Source organism: Uranotaenia lowii, chromosome 2, assembly GCF_029784155.1.
Source record: "Uranotaenia lowii strain MFRU-FL chromosome 2, ASM2978415v1, whole genome shotgun sequence".
Taxonomy (NCBI): domain Eukaryota; kingdom Metazoa; phylum Arthropoda; class Insecta; order Diptera; family Culicidae; genus Uranotaenia; species Uranotaenia lowii.
The window spans coordinates 297,344,827-297,363,281 of NC_073692.1; the positions used below are offsets into that span (position 1 = coordinate 297,344,827).

At 40.0% G+C, this 18,455-nt stretch overlaps 1 protein-coding gene across 3 annotated transcripts in view; it reads left to right on the forward strand.

Annotated features, from left to right (window-relative positions):
- Window positions 1-18,184, forward strand: part of LOC129748366 (rho guanine nucleotide exchange factor 11) — a 353,958-nt gene extending 335,774 nt beyond the window's left edge. For all 3 annotated transcript variants that reach the window (XM_055742966.1, XM_055742968.1, XM_055742967.1), the window contains 6 exons: window positions 2,243-2,925; window positions 12,201-12,732; window positions 12,805-12,979; window positions 13,064-13,198; window positions 13,263-13,370; window positions 17,617-18,184. In XM_055742966.1, the coding sequence (XP_055598941.1) occupies window positions 2,243-2,925; window positions 12,201-12,732; window positions 12,805-12,979; window positions 13,064-13,198; window positions 13,263-13,370; window positions 17,617-17,763 (1,780 nt within the window). In that variant the 3' untranslated portion in view covers window positions 17,764-18,184. The remainder of the gene's footprint in view (window positions 1-2,242; window positions 2,926-12,200; window positions 12,733-12,804; window positions 12,980-13,063; window positions 13,199-13,262; window positions 13,371-17,616) is intronic.
- The last annotated feature ends 271 nt before the right edge of the window (window positions 18,185-18,455 follow it).

The window sequence follows — 18,455 nt, forward strand, 5'->3', positions numbered from 1 at the left end:
ATATGCATTATAGAATCATCGCATAGAACTTTAAAAAACAACATTTATCTACCAAAGTGGAGGCAATATTCAACACCTTATTCGTATATCCTGAAAGTATGCGAGAGAGCACAAGTTTTGCTCTCAATGCATGCGAACCGTTGCCAGCGAAAATATTGGCTGCTTCTCTCATTGGACAATCAAGATTGTTTTCTAACTTCAATATCGCGCGGCAAATTTGTGAACATGGCGGACTTTTTATCATATCCGATTTATACCGACTTTAAGTACGATTTGTACGATCGTTTCCCTATTTGGTAGGAATTACGATTCGCATTAATATTGTCAACGATTGAGCTATCATTTCTAATGCGATTTTGTGTTTGCAGGGAGGTTTCTATAATATTCTCTTTAAATCGTTTTATTCAAGATTTGAGGAAGTGTTTTTCAAAAGGTCGCTTAGGTAAAGACTATTAAGATTTCTTACTTGTTACACAAAAATTGTAAGATTTCAGTTGATCTGTATATTCGACAGTATTTGGATTGATGAGATTATTAATCGGAATGTTTATATCACCAAATATCACACAAAATGACTCCTACTCAGACCTTGATTGGAGAGATTCATTCATCCTTTTCTTCTATTTTTCCTATCAATTTATTGACCACTAGGACGTGGCTGGCGCCGTTATTGATGTATAAAGAGAGAGCATCAGTTTTGTGCATTTAGATTTTATGCAGATCATTGTAATACTCAACTCAGCTAGAAGTACCAATTTTTATCAATCAAGTTTATGATCAAACATCTTGGTCTCGGAAAAGCATTTCGGATTTGACAATTTAAGCTAATCGAATCTGATTTTGAAAATATGAACGTTTTCACTTCCAATTCCCCCTTATTCCTAATAATTGTTTAAAAGGCATGTTTGGACTCATTTGAATTGAACCCAAAACTATGTGAAAAATCGAAGGCAGGCTTCAAGAGCAAGAACCTGAAAGAATCCATGCTGAAAATTGACATGAGAAAAACGTTATTTTCCAGCTAAACAAGTACCCAAAGCATACAGCAAAAAAAAAACGCTGTTTACCACAAGGTTTTGTAAGCTTCAGGGGTAAGGGGTCAAGTTCAGTTTTAATTCTATAATTTCATTTTGATTAAAAAATTTTTTTTTTCCTTCAAGCAAGGTGACCACAGTATTTTTAATTTATTCTCGGCCATAGTGCACCATAAATTGTCAATACCACATGTGGGCAAACACTTTGGATCTATTTGAGGCGTTTTTTAAGATTCTTTCGTGGGTACCGGGAATTAGATTGATTTTAAGTTTAGAAAATCAGACAGAACATAAGCGATAAAGGACGATACTGACTAAGTCACATGTATCTATATAAGGTTTCTCCGTTGAAGTCTGGTCATAGCATTACAAATCAGCTATTTTCAATGAACATTTTGAAAACAGAAGAAAGTGACTTGTAGAAAGGAAAAAAACCTATTTACACTCTTGTTGCACCGTGCTTGGTAGTTAATACCATTCTCTCCGGTAAGCGTACCACCCATTAGCAGCGGAGAAATTATGAATGAAAAGTGTTTGTTTTGTTAATGAGGTGATTCCCGTTGAAAATTGCGTGCATTTAATCGAAGAAAACAGGTGATTAGTACGCTAGTAACCCAAGTGAGTAACTACCGTGCATGCATGAAAACGAAAAAAACTGCTCAAGCACGACCGTTAAACAAAATCGATAGCAATTATCACGCTGTAGACGGAGGGTGGGAGCGTCGCAACGTTTCTACTGTGTGAACTAGAAAACAACAAAAGTGAAACACGAATGTGAGTGTGCAGGTTATTGAAAACCTCAAAAGGAAAACCAAAGGGAAAACTATCGGGCCTAAGCCAATGATGAATTTAACGGTGCCGGTCGTGACGGGCCGGCTGCGACGTAAAAGTATTGCCGCGGAAGTGGTCCACTGTCTGGCCGATCTCCGGCTGGAAGGTGGCGCCGATGACGGTGTATCGGCCGTGGGAGGTCACGGTCATCATCACCAGGGCCATGGCCACAAACAAAGCAAACGACGGGGCAGCCTGGGCGGAGAACCCGTCCGGAGACCTTCACTGGTTTCCAGGTATTGTTGATGACTAAATTGTCGCCTTCAAATGAAAACAAATTGAAAAATGTCGATGAAACATGTTCTCTCAAATGATGTTAACTTTTACGCTGTTGAATGGCCACAGACCAACTGATTATTTACCTTCTTCCTCCTCAGGTGGTTCAAGCACATCTCGGACGCAGCCGACGCCTACAAAGCCCGTACCAAAGGTTCGCACGACTTTAGCGAGGATTCGGCAACCCAGCCGGGTCAACCACCAAAGGACAGCTTCGAGACGGTTACGGAGGCACAGAAAATTGAACAAATTTCGACGCCCATCGATCGGCTCGAGCGCAAGGATAGCACGCTGCAGTGCCGCGCCGTCAGCACCGGAGGCCCTGGAACGGCCCCATCCAGCCAAACCCATTCGACCGCTGGTGGCCAAAACGTTCACGGCGTTCACACCAAGCACACCGGAAGCGGCGGTGTCCACAGCAGCAACAACCTCAACAACAACAACGAGGATTCGCTGCCCAACAAAAATCGCTCGATAAATGAGACTGATGACAATGCCGAGAACGAGGACCGGGAGAAGTGCAAGCGGCGAAGTATGCTCGGTTCCGTCAACGGTTCGTCGATGGCCACCGTAACCGGAAGCGATGAGGATGACGATGACGACGACGTGGATCAAAAGAATGATCCGGATGACAGTGGCTCGAATATGGGAGGAAGAAGGAGACGGGGCCGAGAATCTAACAGTACCAGGGCTCGTACCCAGGAGTGTTCGCTGGTGGCCCCCAGCGAAATTCATGTCAGCGTGAGCAACACCCTGACGGCCGAGCCGATTCTGACGCCTTCAGGTGAGAAATGTTTACTATTGAAAAAACAAATCTGTATGCATCAGGGTGGCAGCCGAAATGGTCGTATCGAATTTCAAAAAATGGACCATATACGATCCAAAAAGTGACCTGTGGAAATTTTTAGCTCAATCGGACTTGATTTAAATGTGCCTCAAAGCGCTCAAAAGTTCGATTTTTTACTCTAAAAATCACGAAAGGAGGACCAAAGGAAATCGAGAAATTGAATCTTTAATTTTGATGCCAAATGTTTTAGAATTGCATAAGGATTATGTCAAAAATGGCAAAAATTGTATTTTTGTGATTTATGTCATTTGTTTTTTTTTCACATCAGTCATTTTTGTTATTTAATAATTTTCGTTGATGTTCATTTTAATTTAATTTTTATATATGAAGCTTTCAATTTTCCGAAAATCAGCTAAATCTCAGAAAGCCGTGCAAAAAATCGTGTTGATTTCCCTAAGATGGCCAGCGAACATGAAAACCGGTAAAAACCCGGGAATTGAAGATGGGACCGGGAAACCCTGGAAAAAAACCTGGAATTTCTAATCGAAACCAGAAAAATTTTTTATGGAATATTTTTCCCCTAAGTAAACCTATTGAATTCTAAAGTTCATTGGTATTCAATAAAAAAAATTCTCAATAGCGGTATCAAATCGGAATTTACCATAGAAAAAATGTAGGAAAAAGTCGGAAGTTTCTTGAAAAATCGCGTTCATTGAGCTCAGCGTATACATTTTAGTGTTCTGAAGTATTCCAGTTCCAAAATATTTTGATAATTTTTTTGTGAATTTTCTTAATATGGACGGTTTTGAATTAAGGTTAAGAAAGGAATAATTTATCAAATTACATCAATTACAATATTCTGTACACATTTTTATCATAACCATACTTGAAAGTTTTTACAAAAATTTTTTTATCAAATCGAAATTTTCTGGTTTGTCTTACATGCCCAAACCATCGAACAATTAATCCAAAAAAAATTCAAATTATTTACAAGCGGAAAATGCACAATTAAGCTCAATTTTTATCCTGTGAGAGGGGAAAAATGTGGGGAAACAGAAAAATTTTAAATGAGTGGCCACCATGTTACATGATTCATTAATGAATGCACAAAAAAACAATCTACCAAATTTGTGTGTGATTGTTTTGAACATTTTGCGCATTTATCACAATAAAAAATCGATTTCGAAAAGCAAATTAAAGCCTTAGAATAGTTTCCAAAATTTGAATTCAGAATTCAAATTTAAAATTCGAATAACGACATGCCTGCAATTTTTCTGGTTGGATTGCAAATTTAAACTCAAAATTCAGTAACACCAATGTTTCCGAAATCTCAGAAAAATCCATAATCTCACAGAACTTTGAGCAAATTTTTATCACATAATCGTCGTCACAAAACACAGAATTTTTGAAATCATCACTAAATTTAGTTTTTTTTTTCAATTTTGTTGATTTTTTTTAATTTAAAAAAAATATGTCTATAAAAAGTTTGGATTCCTAACCTTGAATAGGAAAATTGTAAATTGTAATTGATTTTTCTAGACAAACTGTAGAAAACAACCAATTTGTCAAGACTTTTCAGTAAAAGAAAAAGCATCACAGAAAACCGTCACAAATTTTTTGGGTTTAATCACAAAAAGTCAGAATATTATTTCGCAAAAACACGAAATAATTTCCGGCAACCTTGATTAACACCTTAGGGACCGCGAAAAAATCATAGCCGAGAAACACCAAAATTGTGCACTCTATATCTTAGAAATCATTGAACCAAATTTCACAAATTTACCTGCTTTGAGCTACGGCAAGTGTTGTATTCAATTTTATCGAAGAAAATTTAATGATAAGTTAAAAAACTTTTGAGTTAGGCTACTAAGTAGTAGTAGCACACTTGCGGCGAGCGGAAAACCGAGATATCTCGTATTTGATCCGCAATGTGTTATCATGCCATGTCCAGAATCAAGCACCCAGAGCTCAGGCTCTAAAAAAATAATAAAATTATACAATTAAAAACCTTACTTAGTAAGACGAAAACCTAAACAAAATTTCAGAATACTAAGGTGGAATAAGATTCAGTGGATTCTGTTTTCAAAATTGCTGAGAAAAAAATTAAATTAGAATATCAATCACTACCAATTCTCAAGTTAATCTTATATATAAAAATGGAGGCGTTTTCTTTGTAACACCATCACGTATAAACGGTCTGTCGGAATGAAATGAAATTTGGTATCCGAGGGTTTTTCGGGTCGGAGATGGTTTGTATAATAGTTTCAAGAATCTCATTTTTTACAAAATCAACATTAATTGGGACACAAGTCGTACACTTTGGTTACGATTTTCATGAAAATCGATTCGAGAGCTCGATGTAGTTAAGGACGTGTAGATGAAATAAAACATTTATTATGATTTATTTATTAAAAGGTAAAACGAAGTTTACCGGGTCGGCTAGTTAGAAATAAAAATTAAAATTTGAATCATAATCCAAATTTAAAGTTAAGTTTTGATTTAAGTATAGATCCGTATTTCGCCCGAAATTCATCGTTGATAATTATATTTCAAATTTCAGAAACCAGAGCTCTATAGTCAAATTAAGTATACGATAAATTAATTTATATTTGTAACATCATCGTTTCAATTCAATTGAAAAGTCTTGACAACATTATAAAAAAATATAAGTTTTGCAACACATAAAGATTGAGATATAAAAAATCGAAGTACATATACTTAACTCAAAATTGATAATTTTGGCACCTTATCCCTCTGATCCTAAGAGCTTCAATTATTTTCCTATTCCTTTGCATTTGAACTTAAACTATTTTCTGTAGAAATCACAACAAACAACATTGTTATCTGAGTTGAATAACTAAAAATTTAAAGTCCTCCCACACTTTTACATTTCATTTTTCCTAATGTCTTGTTTTGGTTAAATTAAAACCCTGAATACATGCTCATTTGTGTATTTTCAAATTGGGAGGATCAAAAAATGTCAATTAAAAAACTGGAAATTTGAAAATGGAAACTCGTTGGCCCTTCTGTTCCCGTAAACCGTGTAGAAAAAAACGGTGCTAGTTGGAGAAAGATGTGTAAAAAAAGGCTGTGCTTGTTCCGAAATTCGTTTTTTGAATCTGGGACTGGGATCTACTCTGAAACTTGAGAAAATTAGACATTAATACTTTGGATCGAATCCTGAAACATTAAACCTGCAACCTGAGGCCTGAGTTCTGAGACTTGAGACCTAGGAAATGTGACTTGAGGCATGGAACTCGAGCACGAGGCATTACACCTGACACTTGAGATCTGAGACCTGATATATAAATACCATCCTCCAATCGTTTTCGGTCTACCCGTGGCTTTATTAACGATGCTCCATCAAATCTACTGACACGTTGTGCCTAGTAGGCCCCTAAATTTTCATAAGATACTCTTTGATCTCCTTTCGCAATACCTCAGCGTCATTGACTGGGATGCACTCTTCGATAACTCATCGATTGACAACATGACTGAATCATTTTGCAGCATGATCAACAACTAATTTAATCTACATGTGCCTAGATTTAAACCACCTGTTTCACCCGCTTGGGTAACTGCGAAGTGATAAAAATGCTTGTTTACGTAGACTTCGTAAAAGCCGGAATGAAAACTCACAAGCACAGTGTAGCTCTTTAATGTTAAAATTCTGGAAAGTAACCAAAAATGAATGACTTGTTCCCTTTTCCATTTTAAGATTTTTTTCAATTTTTAAGTTACAGCTTGTGGGCGTAAAACGTTTGTTCATAATTACCCCCTTCTCTATGGGGTAATTATGAACACTGTTACGATTTTTGTTACGTGAAGACTTTTGATATTGGCTATATTCCTAGATTGACACCACCTCTAAACAGTGCATTGTAGTGAGTTTTGTTGATTTATAAAATTTGCCGTTGAAAAATTATGGGCTATTTTAAGTTTTACATAGATGGTAGGCATCTTTTTATATTATCACAGACCCACAATTCTAAAAAAACTTATAAATTAATGTTTTAGGCTTATTTTCAAGATTAGAATGGTGAATCATGATTTTGACGGTAAAAAGAGAATTTTAATCACTAACCAATGCTCAGAAAAAAATGTGTTCATAATTACCCCGTATCTTGAAAAATATGGGATAAATATGAACACTTGTTTGTGCGTGGGTTGAAATTTGTTTCAACAGAAAATCTTATCACACCAAATCAAGCATCAATAACTAAACTTAAAAATATTAAAAACAACATTTTATCTTCATTCACATTGACGAGTTCATTGACGAAATTTTGAATTCAGAACTCTCTGTTGCTAGCTTGGAAATGTAAAAGAGCTAAACACTGAACAATGAAACAATTAAAATTAAATCTAAATATCATCTTTACGTGCGGCACTTTATCTTTTTTGTAGTATCAAAACATAAAATTGTATACTTTCTGTCATAAAACGAACTTTTTGTGTAAAAGATTTATCAGAGGGTCTGGAACTATTTTTTTAAGCTGAGCTTTCGAATTCCCATTTTTTAATTCAAATTAATGGTCTTCATTTACACTAAAAAATCCTAAATACAATTTTTAAGCTTGAGTATGTTACAATTTTTTTTTTAAATTTACGAAAATTTAGAAAATTACGAATAAACTAATTTCTAACCTCCGTGGCAAAATTTGAAGAAAATTTAAATATTTACACAAAATAGCTATAGTAATTTTAAGCAACACTTTAGCTTTGTAATGAGGGTGTGTTTATGTGGATTGAAAGTAATGATATAAATCTAAAAAATAGTACAATTATTCAACAATGCATTATATCTCCCTCACAATATGAAACTCGTGTTTCTAGTAAAGTAGGTATTTAAGAAAAAATCATTGTATTTAAAAGCTAAAAAATAACAGGGTTTGTTTCATTATACAGTGCAGTACTTAAATTGGAAACAATCTCACTCATCGCTAGTTTTTGAAGTACACGGGAAAAAATAAAAAACCTCCAGAGTATTTTTTCAATCGTATCAAAAAGTTACTTTTTGAAAGTTTACACAAAAATCAGAAAATTTATATGATGAATATTTTTTATATGGTTCAGAAATCGTCAACTTTCTACAGTTTTTTTAGCAAAGTTGTAAATTAAAGTGCCCCAAATTACCCGACTTTTGAAAAAGTTATGTGCTGCAGGCTAAAATTAACCCTAGGCCTAGTGCAAGATCTCATGCCAAATTTGGACCAGATCGGATCACGGGAAGGGGTCACTCAACGAGCCTGAAGGTTGTAAGGAATTTTGAGACATTTTTTTTCAGGAGAAACATGAAAAACCACTTATTTATACAGTTAGTATATCGTGAATAGTTAATTATTTTTTCATACTTTCTTTGAATAAGATGTAGATAAGGTTGGAGAACAACTATTTGAAAACAAACGAATCTACAAAAATTTAATGCACAGCATTTAATTTTATGAAATGACCGATATAAACGACAGTTATAACACACCTGTTTAAAGGCCAGTTTATAAGTGTAACATATTAAAAATGATAAAATAGCATATTTGAAAACTTTTTGCATCCTAAATCCTAACACGGCCATGAAGTAGACTGATTGGTTGGAAAGTCTTATTTTATTTACCATTTTTAATTTCTTTTGCGAGCATGATTGTGTGCAGGATAATTGTATCCTTCAAAAATATGTTATACATTCATTAAAGTGCCGTTAACCCCCACTTTTTTGTACACATAAATATTTTGTGTATGATGTTTTCTTCATCATTTTGAAAAAAATGTGATGAAAGCCATAAAATAGAATCGAGTTTTTCTAAATGTTCAATGATATGAGTGTGATAAAGCAGCAAAATCAATGAAAATAGTTGAAAATTTTGATATATATTCATGAAATTAAACAACCAAAGCCTTGAACAAATCACCGGAAAAGCCGGAAAAAACCAGAATTTCAAAATACATAAAGTTATGGCCATCCTGGATACAGGACGATTGTTCGGGTACCTGTCTGTGTACTAAAAATTCATCTAGGATTTCAGGAGAAATGAAAAGTCCCGAGATTTCGGGAAGTTTCCATTCGAACTTCGTGTTAATTCAGCGATTTCCATGTGGTTCGGAGAGTCATTAATAGCATTTTTAGTGTGTGATTTGAGTGTTAGTTTCAAAACTTTGAAGATATATACACTGCCGGCCAAAAGTTTGGGATCACCCGCTAAAAAACAACAATTCCAAAGCTTCCAAATGAACCCTTCAGATCTGCAATATGATGTTAGATGAGAAAGATATGAATGAGATAAGTTTGCATGTTTTTAAAAGAATGATCCCAAACTTTTGGTCGATACACCATACTGAGGGGTGATCCCAAACTTTTGGACGATAACTTAAGTGTCTATTTTATTAATTAATAGTACATTCTTGAATTTTTGCACAAATTTTTTTGATTGTGTTTTGAGAAGTATAGAATAAGGGTTCTAATGCAACTCAAATTTTGAAATTTGGTCCACCCTATCCCGAGATGATCGGCTTTGAATATTGAGTGCGATTTTTTGAAAATGTTCTAACTTTAGGTCAAGTTTTAGGTGCAAAACTAAAACATTATTTCTGGGCAAAATACCTTCGAAATATCTATTGCTCATTATCTTTCAAATGAGATCAGAAGATTTGCAATATGTCCTAAGACGGCTGAGATATGAACGATCAAAATTTGCATGTTTTTTAGCGGGTGATCCCAAACTTTTGGCCGGCAGTGTATATATTGAAGAAATTAAACAACCAAAGGGCCTGTGATATAGCTCAGTTGGCAAGTCAGTTGCTTACAGAGCCGATGTCCGTGAGTTCGAGCCATCGATCACAGTTGTACCGGATAAGTTTTTCAATGCCTGTCCGCCAACTTCATCGTTGATATAAGTCGCGAATGACATGAAGATGTTAAAACGACTATAATCGAAACGAAAAAAAAAACAATCAAAGCCTTGAACAAACCACCGGAAAAGCCGGGAAAACTCAGAATTTCAAAATAAAATAAGTTATGGCCACCCTGGATTCAGGACGATTGTTCGAGTACCTGTGTACTCGTAGAAAATGCATCCAGGATTTCAGGAGAAAAGTCCCGAGATTCCGGGAAGTTTCCATTCGAACTTCGTGTTAATTCATCAATTTCCATGTGGTTCGGAGAGTCATTAATTGCATTTTTAGTGTGTGATTTGAGTGTTAGTTTCAAAACTTTGTTGAAGATATATATGCGCATATACAGTACCGTTCATAATTGTATAGAAATTGGAAGCAAGCGCACTGTCACTTCGACTTTGAACTTCCATAACTTTTTACTCTGATGATATTTTTTGATCAAATTTTTTGCGTTAGACACATCAACTATCACACTATTATAACACAAAATTTGAGCATTCTGGAGTTTGTGTGGCCTTAGAAACAGTAATTCTACGAAAATCGGACTTTTTGGACTTTTCTCATTCAAACTGCAATATCTCTGAAACTACGCTACATTTTTTATTGAAATTTTGCACAGTGATTGTTGAAATATGAAGCTAGCATGTCTGAAGTTTTTGAAAAGTTCTATCGATGAGATCAAAAGTTACGCGAGGTACAATATTTTAGGCATGAACCTTGAAATGCGATTTCTATAGAATTTTGAACGATTCATGAGAACAATATCGTTTCCTCCACCAATCACATAAAAACTGTCTGGAAAAAACAATGAAGAAAAGAAAAAAACGGAATAAATGATCCATTTGTGTTTTGAAATCAGAATCACGCGATATTGTTGTGATTTTTCGGTTGAAATAGATTTACTGGTTGTTAAACAGAGAATATTATTTTCCTATGGAAACATTCGTCCAAAATTCTATAGAAATCACATTTCAAGGTTCATGCCTAAAATATTTCACCTCGCGTAACTTTTGATCTCATCGATAGAACTTTTCGAAAACTTCAGACATTTTAGCTTTATATTTCATCAATCACTCTGAAAAATTTCAATAAAAAATGTAGAGTAGTTTCAGAGATATTGCAGTTTGAATCAGAAAAGTCCAAAAAGTCCGATTTTTGTAGAATTACTGTTTTTTAGGCCACACAAACTCCAGAAAGCTCAAATTTTGTGTTATAATAGTGTGAAAGTTTATGTGTCTAACGCAAAAAATTTGATCAAAAAATATCATCAGAGTAAAAAGTTATGGAAGTTCAAAGTTGAAGTGACAGTGCGCTTGCTTCCAATTTCTATACAATTATGAACGGTACTGTATGTCCATGTGCACTGAGCAACTGCGCGAAAAATACCCGATTCCTAGGAGAAATTTCCGACTCTTTCCCGATGGATTTGAAATCCAGATTTTTTTTCCCACATTCCCCGACTTTCTGAAGAGTGGCCACCCTGGTTATTTTTCACCACATGGTTCAGCTTCATAAAAAAAAAACTCCTCCCACTCTCTAAATGTTTAATGCATATTTGTTTGTCCAAACAGCCGCGAACTTGGCATTTCCAGTTTCCAAAATACCTAGTTACCTATTTCGTCGTAAGTGTTCCGTTCTGTTTCAAACTTGACTGCCTTGTGGGCAAGTTTAATGTCGTTTGCACGTCAGGAAAATATGGATCATTCTATTTAAATATTACTTTGAAGAACAGTGGCCAGGGGCCCCAAAAAACCCTTCTCAACTCGAGTTTGTCCAAAGGGATGATCGTGCATCCCAATGATCGAGAGCAGCAGTGGGTAGCAGTGAAGAAAAATAAACAATAATTCCACGAGTCGGGTTGTGTAAATTTTACTTCCCCTTCTAGTTGAAGCAGTTTGTCGGCAGTTAATTTTTTAATTGCGAATAAATTTCTGTCTGATTATTCAAAACGTTGTATTAGATGTTAATTTAAAAAATATTTGTCAGGTCAATATTACTTTTCGATATGTAACTGAATTTTTTATATTTGTACTAAATTTTTCTATCCAAATATTTTTGAAAACATGCTTCAAAATTATATAGCATTTCTGTAGTCAATGGAGCCGCCAAGCCTCTCTTACTTTATAAAAAGTATAGCTAATCGATGTTTATCTTGAAAACTTTGTTTGTTTGTATAATACTATCGATCCAGAACACTGCGAGGCGAAACAAGAAATCACTCTCGTTGATCTCAATTATGTCAAATAGTTCTCAGTTTTGTCATCAAGTCCAGCTGAAGTTTATAAGATGGATTTGATATCCACACAAATAATTTTAACATTTTTCAAAATACTACCTTTACTTGCAAAAGACTAATATGATCCTAATTTATCTTTTTTCGACAGAAAAACTGCGGCGCCTGGATCAGGCGATCCGAAAGACGCTGGTCGAGAAGCAGCGAATCGTGTGTGATATGTTCAAAGTGCCGGACGAGCACTTCCTGGCCATTGCCGACATCGCCGGTCTGCCGGAAGCGCCCCAAAAGGAACCGACCGATATGATCCTGGCCGCGTTTGCCCACATTCAGTCGCTGACCGATGTGCTTAATGAGCACCTGCGGGTAACCCAGAGTCAGGAGATCTCGGCCGTGTCCACCTCTATCTGTGATGATTGCAATCGTAGCCGGACTGGTACCGGTTCATGTCCGGGGACCGAGGCCACCGCTGCCGTAGCTGGAACGGAACTGAACGGCGGTAGCGTTAGTTTGGGTACCGGAAATCTGCAAAGTACAAACACGGCTGATCCTGGCAGCACTCACAAGGCTCAGGTGCTTCCAACAAGTGGTGGTGTGCCACCCATAGCTTCCGTACTCCAGTCCGATCACCCAGTCAACATCACCGAAGACGAGGACGGGTACTGTGAAATCGATGAAGTGAGGTAAGTGAAGAGAGACTTTTCTTTTTTAAACCAATTTACTCGACCCTTAAAAAAATTTCTATACTCCTCTAGGGCTGCAGCCGTTCTGCTCGAATCTCAGCTGGCTGAAGCGGAGAAGCTGAAAAAACTGGCCGCCGAAGCAGACGCGAAAGCTGCCCTGGAATCAGCAAACCTTCTTGACGACAGCGGAGGACGGAAGAGTCCCGATTCGCACACCGAAATCAACGAAAACTACGAAAGCGCTCAGGTAGGCATCGTCGTCACTGCTTTGGATTTCTCCTCCTAGAATAAACAACTAACCCCGTTCTATTCTTCTGCTGTTCTCATTTAGCCTCAGCCGCTCATCGGAATCGATCTGTGCGGCAGGAATCGGCTACTGCACGCATCCTCCCTAGTCCCAACCATACCGTGCCATCTGATTGCCAGCTACGTGACCGGGCTGAATGCGCAAATTTCACAGCTTTTGGTAAGGCGAGCTTTTAACGGATTTTTTTTTTAACACCTCGTTATCATTTTGTTCTACTTTCTAGCCAAAAATTAGTGAACGCGACCTGGAGCGGGAGCAGCTGCGGAAAGAAAATCTTCATTTACGGGAACTGCTGAATGCGATGCACCAGGAGAAAGTTTTAGAAACACAGGTAAGTCAGTCATACGGATTTTCGTTCCCACTTTCAGCAATATCTCTCTTAATTACGACTCGAGAGATTATCCTCGAAATTACTCAAAGATCCCGCGCAGATCTCTCCTCTTGACGATTTGAGGTTTCATCCCTCCTTTGACGACTTGAGATTCGACCTCCTCATAACCACTCGAGGTCTGACTTCTTCTCCAACGACTTGATATCTGAACACTCCTCGTAACGACTTGAGGTCTGACCACTTCTGATACCTCTTCTTTTGTTGACTCAAGGACTGATCCCTCCTCCTGCGACTGGAGGTTCGACTTCTTATCACCAGCATTCGAGTTTTGGCACCTTTTGTCCGGTGTGTGTCGAGCGAGAGCCGCATATCCTGGAGTCGAGCCTGTCATAAAACAAGTGCGGGACGTAACAACTCGGATGATTCTCGACGTAGACGTACGTTACGGGTAACGTTACCCTACACCAACTCGTTGATCACCCAGGTGGTAAATTCTTCTTACGGATTGCATTCCAAGACACGGTAAGCAACCGCGTCCCCCCAGTATGCTTCTCTTGATCCATGGGTGCAGTTGGTCGACTCTAGATACTATGTACCCCTACGCCATAAAGTCCACCTGGGCTTCTAACCATAATTCTCATCCGGACTTGCAACTAAGGCTTTACCCGTGATGGGAGACCAAGACCGCAATCGTTGATAAGATGATCACTCGACCCTGAATCGAGTTTGAACATTAATCGTCTTCCATTCGCTAATTTTGATCTGCTCCTCCGAGCCATAAAACTAATGGCTTTGGAACATTCAGCTACTGTATTTGCTTCCTTGGCCTGGCAATCTTTATACAGGTGGCCCTTCTTTCCGCATTTGTAGCAGGTCCTGTTGAAAATCGATTTCGGCTTAGTTTTAAAATTCCGGAAACGCAGTTGAATTTTCCTCGATGGTTCTTTAAAGACCTTTTTTTTTCTTTCACCTCCTGTCCTAACAACCGTTGTTTAGCTACCTCCAGCGTTAGTTGGTCGTCATCGAGATTTTCCAACGCTGTCACCAACGGATCATACGTCTCCGGGAGGGTTCCAAAGAGCACCTTATCCGCTTCGGTCAACATTCTTCCGGTCACTTGCGATTGCCGGTTCAGATCCTCATACGCCACCAGATGTGAGCGCATAGAGTCACCTTCTCGCAACTTGAGGCTTCCGATCTGCTTCCTGACGAGATTCTGTGTGACCAGGGACTTTTTAGCGAAAGTGTTTTCCAGTCCCTGCCACATTGTTCTCGCCGTCCGTTTTCCAGACAATCGTTCCCCTAGAAATCAAATGATGAAGCTTCTTGCCTTCCGGTCCTCCTGTGCAAATCTCCTTGCTTCTGCCGGTTCCACTGGTGCTTCTAGTTCCATACGTGGTCGATCGCTTCTAGAAAGGCTCGAACACGAAAACTCCAGTTATGAAATCCGGGACCTCCGATATATTGGGGAATACCGTGAGCCGGATTGTTCTGGGTGCCCATAACCTGCTGTAATCCGTATAAGACCACCTTCTCTAACACCTGTCTAGCAGTATCCAGAAGACATATCGGGCGGTATGCTGATCGGTGGCAGGGTGGCTTTCCCGGTTTTGGCAGGAGCGTCAATTGCTGCCGCTTCCACACATCTGGGAAGACCCTCTCAGCCACATACTGTTGTAGTGATGACCGGAACATTTCAGGGTGTTCCATGAGCGCGACCTTCGTTGCTACGTTTGGGATTCCATCCAGACCCGGAGCTTTGTTTAACTGGAGGGGCTTAGGAATGTTCCGCAGTTCCTCCAGCGAAGACTGCTCCTCCTCACGCGTATCCCAGTCATATGGGACCCTCGACCATGTGATGTCCTCGTGCTGTGGGAACGGCTCATAGGCGATTTCGCGCAGCTTGATCGGGTACGTTTCCTGCGGCAGACCCCAGCTCCGCGTCTTGGCCATGACAATCCTGTAAGCGTCGCCCCAGGGGTTGTCGTTGGCGCCCTTGCAGAGTTGCCTGAAACGTACCTTGTTGCTCGCCTTGGTTGCCCTGCAGAGGGCAGATCCAGCACTTGCGTAGGGCACTCTTCGCTTCTCTCTTGCTGACTGAGTCCTCGCTCTCTGCATGTATCGCCTAGTCCGTACGCAGCTAGTACGCAGGTCCGCGATTTCGATCCGGGATTCGATCTCATGTCCGCTGGCTTAGAAGACTTGAAGGCTATCCTCTACTCCACGGGCTGCGGCCGTTTCCATTCTAACACTTCGACGAAGGCGTTCCGGTCGAGTTGTGTTGTCTTTCAGAGGCATGCTCCTGTTGTCGTACCTCCTCGTCCGCGTTCTTGGCCCCACACGATAACGGATCGCAAAGTAGTCGCTATCGGTGAACGATTCGCTCACCATCCAGTCACTTGTCCAGCCCGGACTAGTTATAAAAAGTGACGTCAATGATATATTCGCTTCCATTTCTGTGGTAGGATTTGGGCCCTGGAGTTTGGAAGGCGGCTACCCCATTCTACAGCCCATGCGTTGAAGTCCCCGCCGATAACAACGGGACTTCTACCCGTGAGACCTTTAACGATTTTGTCCATCATGACGCCGAACCTTTCCAGGGACCAGTTGACCTTTTCTATCACGAAGCTTTCCTCTCTAGTCGAAACCACCTTTTGTATGGGGTATTTTCCTGTAACCCATATCGCGGCCAGTTTGGCTTTATCGGTTACCCAATTATCGCCATCCGAGGTCCTGCGGGGCCTGCCACTTACACCACGTCCAACTTTTCCTCATATGCCATCTGTAGCAACAGCTGGTGTGCTCAGTGGCAGTGGTTCAGGTTAAGCTGAACTGTTACTTTCCCCGCCTGTTTGGTACCGGCTTCACCGCAAACGGCAAACGATTTGTGTCCGTTCTCGACACAAAAGAAACACCTCTCCAGTTGCTGGGGGATGGCTATCTGGCTGATAGACTACCCCACCTTTAGCCGCCTACACTTCAGTGCGGCTTTTGCTGCCGCAACCGGAAGTTTCGCGAACGCTACCTGTGTTCCGAATTTGGGAGGACCTTTCAACGCATTCTTGACCTCTACCTATGTGGCTATTTCGTCAAGATTTTTAATCCTGACGGTAACCGTGGTGCTCAGGGCACGGATTTCCGTCGTCTCTCCGAGTATCCGGCGCCTTTACCACCAAGGCCTCCCCCTTGTCCCTGACCCGGCTGGATTTGGGTTTGTCTGCCACCTAGTTGGTGCTTTGGGAACTTCGGACTCCCTCTTTATCCTCTCTTTCGCCAGGATCCTGCCGGACCTTAGGATCCCGGGCTCGTTTTGCTCGGGGTTCCAGGTCTCGTCTCCCCTTGAGACCCTCTTTTCATCTTGCCGTTTCCGGCAAACTCCGCTTCGCCGTCAGTCTGCACGAAGACGCTGACCTTCTTTGGCCGAATAGTTTCCACCCGCAGAGGGGTCACCACGTCCTCAACACGTGCCTTCCTCCGGCACTCCGGTGCCGTAAGGAAACTCACCACCGCTCGGTACGCTGTGACAAAAAGTTGGCGAGTTCCTCGCGAACCTCCTTGTGGACTTCTTCCCTACACATTCCACCAGGTCTTGAATGCCCGCCATTACCACCGCTAATTCAGCAGGAGTCTCATGGTTCTGAAGCTCCGGGGAGCTTAGAAGTTCCTCAACTGCCTGCTGAACTTCGACGAAGAGGTCTTCTACCGGCGTCCTCACCTGCTCGGCGGGTTGCCTAACCGGCGAGCGCCTTAGCCCGCTCCTGCCGAACGGATTAGAACAATCATCTTCTCCGTCTCCAACTCATCCTTCTGCGATTTTGTTTTGTTAAAGTTTGATGCCACCAGTCGCAAGGATACGGTCCACTGTTCCAGTGACCTGCTTAGCGCATCAAGAACTGGAATACTGTGGGGTGTGTTCTGGTGCCCCGCAGGCTATTGTTAGCAACTGACGTAATTTTACGACCCGCCAGCCTTCCAGGCTCATCAATTAGCCGAACACTTGAGTTTGAAATAAACCTTAGATTCAAAGATCGTACACCCAGTGTATTTAAGCCTCCCTATTTCTAGTTTCTAGACCCGGTTTTGATTCAACTGGTTTCAACCACATTTCAGTGGACTGTACTCTATTTATACCTTACTCTCGATACCTCTAAAGTTGACAGACAGACCTCTGTTATAACCATGTTGAATTATAAATTATGCATTGCTCATTCTAACTCAAGAATTTCCTCTTTTCTCTATTATACAGGAAACTATTGAAGTACCCGTAACTGAGTCAGACTCTCAATCTCCGGCGGCGACAGCAGCAGCTGTAGCAGTACCACCACCACAACTAGCCCCAGCAACCCCGGATCCTAACAGCGGCAACGTTGCAGCGTTGATCCAAGGCGAGTAGAGTTGAAGGGTTGCCTGCAATTCTAGAGACGACTCCACGCGGACACCATTGTAAGGCCTTAGAGCATAAACGGACTTGTTAGAGTAACAAAAAGAAGTAGTGTTTTTGATGGCAGAGAGGAGAAAACCAAGTTATACTCGAATATTTGTACCAAAACGTTTAGGACCCAAGTGAGGGCCAATTCGTCATCGTCTTCGTCGTCGTTTTTTCATCGTTTAAAAAAGCCTTATCGAGCGGAGGATATGGATGGATCCATGTGCAAAGACTTTTTTTTAGTGTCAAATTTTTATCGAAATGGCTAGGCGGCCCCCTTCATCATCATCAAAGCAAAACTGAAAACGCAAGCACGCACGATGGATAATCAAAAACGATCACAATCAAGCAATGTTTTTCCCCGGCGCCCATCCCAAGCAAAGCAAAAATAGAGAAGGACTCCGCGGGACGGGGAAAACCGCTAGCAGCACCGCGAGGTGTGTTGTAATTTATTCTAGTGTCCTTATTAGTTTATGATTCGCTCTTTTTCTTTTTTCTTTGCTCGTTTTTAAGCTAAACCATTGTTATTTTTGTATACTATTTTAGTGGACGTTTCGAATTCCGTGTATCGAGAATAGTAGGGTTATATTATTATTTCATTCTGTAAAAAATGTCTTTGTAAAAATATACATGTATTTGAAAAGGAAGGGAGGAAAATT